This window comes from Morone saxatilis, unplaced genomic scaffold (assembly GCF_004916995.1).
Source record: "Morone saxatilis isolate NCDOM2014 unplaced genomic scaffold, NCSU_SB_2.0 Contig16, whole genome shotgun sequence".
Taxonomy (NCBI): Eukaryota; Metazoa; Chordata; class Actinopteri; family Moronidae; genus Morone; species Morone saxatilis.
In genome coordinates, this window is record NW_023339718.1 from 190862 (window position 1) to 199290 (window position 8429).

Below are 8429 nucleotides of genomic sequence, written 5' to 3' on the forward strand. Positions count from 1 at the left end.
TCCTCCTCCTCACTCCCGCACCTCCATCCCCTCCTCCTCCTCCTCCTCACTCCCGCACCTCCATCCCCTCCTCCTCCTCCTCTCCCGGGTGGGCTCTGTGCTGTTGTCACTCCCTGTAGATCCGAGGGCACCATGTGGCCCAGTTGGACCCCCTCGGCATCATGGACGCCGATCTGGACTCGTGTGTCCCCACTGACATTATCACCTCCTCCGACAAGCTGGGTGAGGAGCTGAACCCTTAAGAGACAACCAGAACGTCTTTTTACTTCCCTCTGCTTTCTCCGGCTCTGCCTCGCAGTCCGGCTGTTTCTGAAACCTTCCTCCAGTCGAGGGAAGTTTCCTGTCCTGGGAATGTTTCTGTAACTTTGTTGTACATCAGAAGAGTTTCTTGAAACTTCTCGTGCACAATAAACGTCTCTGAAACTGGAAACTTGTTGAACGTTCTCGCGTACGGTGAATGATCCAGAAAAACCTGGATCCTTCACGTACACGACGAATGTTATTGAACTTGTGTTTAATGTATAATTAAAATCTCTCTGGAGTGTTTCCTAAAACCTTCTTGTATACAACAAATGTCTCTGAGTCTGTATTCGACATCTGCACACGGGAACTTTCTTGTATACACTGAATGTTTCTGAAACTTTTAACCTTAAACATGGGAGCTTCCTCTTTATCCACAATGTGAAACGATCCCTGGCTCACGTAGATTTACAGGTTTGTCGAGAGAGATCTCAGTAAAAGATTTTGTCCTCAGGTGTTGTATCTGGTTGTAAAGGAACATCTGGAACCAAAGGATAAACTTTTCCTTTGGGCCTTTAAAAACTTTAAAATCTGATATTATTTGAGTTCATTCTTGACAGAACGACCTCAGTTTAAGATCAGTTGCTGTTTTGGAGCTTTCAGTAATATTACACGACCTTCATCAGCAGGTAGGAGTTTTATTTCTTGTCCATGTTTGCTTTAAAAGTTGAAAGTTCATGAACATTTTCACCACAAGGTCCATTTAATAACCGTTCTGGAGCTTTGAGAGTGAGTCAACATGAACAAGAAGTACTAGTAAAAGGAAACATGAGCTTCAAACACAGCTGAGGAAGATCATGTGATCTGGTCGTAAGCTCCAGAACAGCTCCCAAATAGACCTTGAGTTGTTTAGTCAACAGAGACATTAAGAGTTTCTGAGATGATCTCAGATCAGTGGCTTCCTTTAGGAGACACTTGAGCCCAGCAACGTGATACTGTCGGCAGTATGTGGGTCAGTTGGTGTTGAGCTGTTAGCTTCATGCTAACCCGGCTGGAGTCTGCAGCGTCTTTGGGCTGCTCGTTGTTTGGCTTCTGCTTTAGCTCTCAGCTGTGGCTTCGTTGTGTTTGTTGTTGTTGTTGTTGTTGTTGTTGTTGTTTCAGCCGGCTGTAGAGACGGTGAGGCTCTTGGTCTCCACTGTTTTTAATACTGAGGGAGCTAAAGAGTTCTCGTACTCAGATCCAGTTAATCTCCAATTCATCATTTTCAGCTAGAAGCTACAGTGACAGTCGAGAGAGAGAGAGAGAGAGAGAGAGAGAGCGCTGGTCTTATAGAAAGATTATAGATTATAGATAAAGAGTGTTCCTTCTGATCATCCTTCAGTAACTGTACATATACACCCTCTGTCACAGATGTCTCCAGCCTCTGTTCAGGCTCTTGTTGGGATTGTTGCAGCATAAAGTTCCTGATTTCACGGCAGCTTTTTCTAAAACATTGCGTAGTTCGGTCACATCTTGTGCACGAGGCTGTGATTGAAACTCACAGGAAACTACAATGATCATCACAACCGAGTGTAACTGCACAAAATACGCAGTTCGGTAAATCAGGAAAACTTAGAGTATCTCATTTGTTCTGATCAGTTCTCACTGTTACAGTTAATTAACTCTCATGCTGGCATACGCAGTCTGGCCTCTGTATTGACGACCTGCTGCAGTTTGTGTTGTTATAACTTGTTACTGGTTCAGTCTTATTAACACAAAGTCAGATATATCTTCTTATAACCTGATTATTTATTTCCCAGAGAGCTTTTTCTCCTTTAGCTTCCTGTTCTGCAGTGCAGGTTGTTGGTGTTGCTCCGACCAATCAGCAGTCTCCATCCCGGAGACACAGTGTACAGAGATCTGATTGGTTGTTATTTTTCTAGCCGTTTATTTTAATTGCTGAATAAATCAGAGATGTGTGCAGCGATTTAAACCTCCAACTGAATGAAATTTTTAGATTTTTGGTTACAGACTTTATGGACAAACTGGATAACTCGTGCTGTATTGAATCCGTTTTTAGTTCTGTAGTAAATCATTTCATAATAATCGAACTAATGTAAATATATCATCCGGTCCGTCTCTACTGTCTCTTTCTTTGAGCTCTCTTGGCTCGTATCGCCACTAACCGCTAATTAGTTGTAGCATTGCCTAACTGGACTCTGTCTGCTTTCTGATTTTCCATCTTTATCTCCGTCCCTCAGAAACGACACGACTCTTCACACTGATGTTCACAGCAGTAATTAATAGCTCCTAGTGTTGCAGCGACAGATTGTGAGTCCTCTTTCTGAGATCAGACACTCTGGTTTAAGTATTTAACATTTGGAGTGAAAACATCAGTGTTGAGTTCGGTGTTGCAGGAATTAGTCGCGTCCCTGCTGTAGTGAAGGTGACCTGTGCAGAATGGCTTCCTGTCTGGGGAAACCCTCAGTGTGGGTTGGTTGTGGTGTGGCTTCTGTATTTAGGACTTTTTAACCTCTGCATGGTGTTAACTGCATCTCTCTTTCTCCACCACTTCACTCTAAAATCATTGTACAAACCAAACTTTAAACGTTCTGTAACTTTGTGAACAGATAAAAAGGTGGTGGAGACGCTGAGGTGCCGGGGCCGAGGTTGTGCTCTGTCGTAGCTGTAGACGGTTGTGACGGTGGTGTAAAATGGCCGTGGGTGACGGGTTAAAGGGTCGTAGGTCACTAATGGTGTCCGGGTGTCTCTCCCTTTGCTGCCCCCTGCTGGCGACTCTTCCAGACCTGGCTGTGTTCGAGGAGAGGCTGAGAATCCTAACGGTAGGAGGTACGAGAAACGACAACGCTGCTGTGTCACTGCTCAGTGCTTTGAAGGCAGTAGTTCATCTGTAGGAGAGTGTGTTCACTGTAGTAGTGTGCAGCGCCCTCTACAGGAGAAACAGGGGTTTTCTGACATCCTGGAGTTCCTGTAGAGGGCGCTGCACTAAAGGGCGGGATAAAAAAAAAAGATGTTTCATTTGGTTTAGTGTGTTTTGCTTTTATCAAACTAGTTTCTACAGGAGTAATGAATGTCCTGCCACCAGTACTGGTTACTGTGGGCACTTAAAGTCACCACCACAACAGCAAGAGGAACTTAAAATATTTAACTACAACTACTAAAACCATTAAACAGGTGAGCAAAAAAAGTGCTATTTTTCTAGTTAGCTACTTAATCCAGGCTATAATAACATATTCCAATGAGAGACATTGCCCACGTAGATTTAACTTTCTTTCTTGCTTTGTATACAGAAGAAAAAACAATAGTTATTCAGATGCCCTGTATACAACTACTGTATATAACTATATATAAGTTTGGCTTTAGTAAACCACAGAAAGTTAAAGCTGCACCAGATTACATCCAGATTAATATTTAAAACTTGGATACCAACGTGAACAGTCACTGCTGAGTCAACTGAAAACGTGTTCCCTTCAGTCATCACCCGAAAGTTAGATACCAACTTTAATGTAAATCAATCAGCTCTAAATGGGATTTAGACACAAACAGCTCTTTTATATTTGCTGGCTCGCTGTTCATTACTCCTGTGGAAACATTTTCTTTGCTTTCTATCAGACACAGAAACAGAGTGGAACATCCCTGTAAGACCTCAGTACACAGGAGACATCCAGAGTACACACTGCTCCAACAGCTGTTGCCTCTGAACGTCTCGCTGTGTTCTGGTCTGCGTAGTTCGCTTTGTTAGCTTGTAGCTGCTGTTAGCGCCTGCTCCGTCTCGTAGAACAGGTGTCTGATAGAGGAGTTATCTCGGAGTTCATCTGGAGCCTGCGAGGTGGCGTCAGGAGATTATTTTTAACCGTGGCTGCAAAATTATTGAGAGTAGGAGGCAGAAAAACAGGTTTTAATACCGTCAGTACTTTTACTCAATAAGTATTTGATTATTATTATTACAGGGAAAATAAATTAGATTCTATTTGTAAAGACTAAATCAGACATAAGTTACTTCCAGGAAGCTCGACATGGAGCTTTTATGCACATTTAGTCTTCTGATTTTATTGCTGACAAGAAGAAACAAACATCCAGTTTTTATAATAAAGTTTAAACCATCATAACGTTTCTTTAAATTACACCTGAAACATTTTTACTTAAAAAAAAACTTAATTTATAAAGAACATAAAGCTACAAAGTGCTTCACCAGGAAATAAAATTAAAAGACTATGTATGTATGTGGATACAAACCACAACATATAAAGTTATTGATCAGTAATGAGCTGTGATCTGCAGTAACTTCAGTGAACACGTCGTAGTCGTGGCCGTTCGATTAAAAATAATTTCCTCACGTCACGCTGTAAGTTCGACCTGCAACACCGGCTGAAACCAGCAGGAGTCGGTTCCTATTGGACAATTTGCTAAAAGACTTTATTTTGTGTTTTAATGCTTTTGAAAAAGACATTTGTTGCTTTATAATTTGGTTTTCTTGGGTTCATAAAAAGATAAAATGGATTAAAAGCATCCAGAAACTGTTCAGCCTGTGTTCTTTAGCGCTGTTAGCTGATGATGTTTGAAGCTTCCTCTTCTTCTCATTCTTGGTTTTAATCTCCTTTCAGCTCTTCCCTCTCTCTGTTTTCTGCTCTGCTCCCAGTGTTCAGGGATCTCCACACTTTTATCCTTTTGAATAGAGGCGAGGACAGAAGATGCGAGCCATACTAACACCATCGTTATAACGTAGAGTGATACTGCTGCTCCTCTCTGGTCTATAAATCACCTGCAGCATCCCGACAGTCAGCACTGCAGAAGGTGTTCCTGTCCCACTGCATAACATCCTGATCGATAGCTGGAAGAGTTCACTTCAAAATAAATTCTGCTGTGTTTTTCTGAATTAATGAGATACCGCCATCAGGCTCAGCCCCCAGAACCAAACCCGAGTCCTATAACCAGCCTCCAGTTTGTTCCAGTCTCAGTCCTCTAAGGCCCTGGATCCCAACCAACCAATGCCTAAGCCTAATCCAAAGCCCCCAACACTGGCTCTCTGCAGTGGGTACGGTCCCAACCGGTCTCCCTCCCTCCTCCGGGTGCTCCAGCAGAGTACCAGGGAGTGAAGTGACAGAGAGTCCTGCAGGAGGCTGTCTCAGGGCTGAGAGCCAGTGTTTGGGGCTTAGAGGGCTGAGAGTCTTATGCTTTAAAACCCCTGTTGGCACAAACCCTGATGAAGAGTGTGCGACTGTACTTTAGGCTTCAGAGGATCTAAGAACTATTTGAAAAAGAATATCACCTGTGTTTCACTTTTTCAGACGTGTAACCACACAGATAGAAAAGTCACGCTGTCCTTAGCTTGTGGAAGCGCAGTAATGCCTCGCAGTTATGAAGCGCAGTGAAAAAGTGCAGTAATGCCGTGCAGTGATGAAGCGCAGTGATAAAGTGCAGTAATGCCGTGCAGTGATGAAGCGCAGTAATACAGTGATGCAGCCATTAAGCGCAGTGATGCAGTGCTGTGACTGTGTGTTTCAGAGTCAGACTGCCAGTCTCAGATTAGTGTCGGCTGCAGACGGAGCGGTAAACACCAGAATCCTGTCAGCTGCTCTTTGTGTCTGTGGAGCTGTTGTATCTTTCCTCACAACCTTCCCCCTCTGAGGAGGAGGCGAGGAAAGGAAGTGAGGAAAGTGAATGACGGGCTGAGCAGTGCCCCGTCTGCCTGCTGTCTTTAGAGAGACTCTGCTTCTTGAATGGCCGGCTTGGCTGTCAGTCGTGTGATTGTGGCGTTTGATAACGTGTGTCAGCTTTCTGATTGGCTGAATCCGCTGTCAGTCTGTTCAGCTCAGCCGTCTGATTGGCAGGTTGAGTGTAACAGGAAACATTTAAGGTGGTCGTGTAGTTTAAGGACACTGCGGGATCCTTTAAAGTCCTGATTTGTATTTGAAGTCAAAGACAAAAACACTTCCCTCTACTTTCTCTCTCCATCTTTTCTCTCCTTCATAACCCATCCTCCTCTAACTGCCCCGTAATCAGTTTGAAGTTGCAAAATAACAATTAAATGCCCATAATTCCCCCCAACATGCCTCTTCCTCGCCGCTGTCATGAACACATCGCTGCTCTCTGTGGAGCGTTTTTCTTTCTGTTCATTAAAATCTGAAAGCAGCTCTCGGCCAGTGGACCCGTCAGCTTGTGGACTCTTCACCCTCTGTCTCGTCTTCCAGGAGACCGGTGCTGATACACTGGGGGTCAGCAGAGGTCAGGAAGTGGCTCAGAAATGATGTCGCTCTGGATGACATCAGTACAGAGAGCAGAAACACACTCTTTACATTATTATTCACTTTGATTACCACCAAAAACTGTATTAACAAACGTCACATAAACACCTTGAGTTTGGGTATTTAACGCTCTCTGGTGGACGAACTAACTGTTCTAGATAATCTTAAATGTTTTTGTGCATCTGTCAGTGATACCAGCCATGCAGACGTGCCAGTAATCACACCACAACCATCTGTGTGAGACACTTTTTCAGAGGAAACTTAATTTGTGTTGCACCTTTTAATACATAAAACTGTCTTAAAAACACATTCAGATAAATTATATTGGAGGCAAACAGTTTAAAGTACAGTAATAATGCTGAATAATCAGCTGTGAACAGAACAAGAAGACACTGTAGGTGTCACACAACCTTTCAGTAACTTTTACACTGCAGCCTGAACTTATCTACACACTTTATTAACTCACAGTAACGTTCCTGTCCCTCACACAGCGGGTTGGTGGACTGCTTTAATAAAGCACAAGTAGTGATTGTGTATACAGATATATAACACATCTGCACTGCTGCCATCCAGACTCACTCCTGAATGTTCATACGGGGTTAAAGTTCATACAGTTTATACTGATGATGACATTGTGGTCTCAGACCTACAAACCTCCTATAGAGATTTTACTGCAACTAGTTCTGTGAAGTTGTGTCTGATTTCTGTGAACAACCAGCAGCTTCTGGGAGAAGAACAGCAGCAGTTACCTGAGGAGCTGCTTCAGTTTAATCTCAGTAGAAACATGTTTCTGTCTTTTATCCAAAGTCCTGATTAAAGTGATAAAGTGAATAGTTAAAAGAACGTAAGTGAACCTGCAGCTTCTTCATCCTCCTGAAGGTTTTGTGCATTTTTGAATTCTACGACGCCGTATTAATGGTAAAAAATGAAATGCAGGGGGCGAACGGAGATATTCTGAGATTAAAGTCAAACATTTATGAGAAAACAAATTGTAGAAATAATAATAAGTTGGTGGTGCTGAGAGAAAGTGGGTCTGTATAACGATGTCAAACTAAATGCTTCATTTAGACGACTGGGATCATTTTATATTTAATAGTTATTAACATCATTTACACTAATTTATAGAGAATATCTAACAAATGTATGAGTTTAATCTCAGAATGAATTCAGATCAGATAAAACTTTATTTATCTTCAGGGAAGTTTTTTCCAGTACAAAGAGAGTGTGAATATAAAATACCAATAAACGTAAACAATGTTGAAAACATGAGCAAGGTTGATGGATTATATGTTGCTGTATATCAGAAGTCTCAAACTACAGAGATTGTCTTGGGGCCACTGCTATTTATATCTAACAGGAGGCCGATTCAACGATCGATCACAACACTAAAACATGATTCTGGGAATATTTCCATCTCTAACATCAAACTGCAGTTTCTGTACATTCTTATAAAACCGTCTCTCTTCTCTTCAACCCTTCGCACGGATTTGCGGGAACTTTGCAGCATTTTCCTGTAAATAGAATTGTGTTTTTATTTTTGAATTATATATGACGAAATAGTTTAAATTTATATAAAACAATTATATTTTTGTCAGACGTGGCCCCCGGGCCGACAGTTTGAGACCCCTGCTGTATATGCTGCATACTGTATAAGTATGAGAAGTAGCATCAAACTTCCTGAGTAATAAATCTCAAACAAGTGAGGAAATATTAAAGGATACAAGGTTAGAACAAGAGTATTGTAATTGTTTACCATCAGTTATAGTTTGTAGTTACTCTCTGCTGTACAGTGAATCCTGCACACTGGACCTTTAAAGGATCAGTCTGCTGATACTCTGTATTCGTGCTGCAGAGTCAAACATGTAGGTTCATGTTTAAACAGAGACATTTGTTGGGGACTACAGCGTAACTAAATGAGCTACAGTGTGTGGTAATGAAGGAACA

The 8429-nt window shown here is 42.2% G+C and overlaps 1 protein-coding gene across 1 annotated transcript; it reads left to right on the plus strand.

Moving 5' to 3' along the window:
- Nucleotides 1-119: 119 nt before the first annotated feature.
- Nucleotides 120-8423, plus strand: LOC118325412 (2-oxoglutarate dehydrogenase, mitochondrial-like; the record flags this gene model as incomplete). Its single annotated transcript, XM_035658088.1, is given in 3 exon segments — nt 120-222; nt 3025-3069; nt 5746-8423. Coding segments are annotated over 3 exon segments (345 nt in total), but the record flags the coding sequence as incomplete, so codon positions are not given.
- Between the last annotated feature and the right edge of the window lie 6 nt (nt 8424-8429).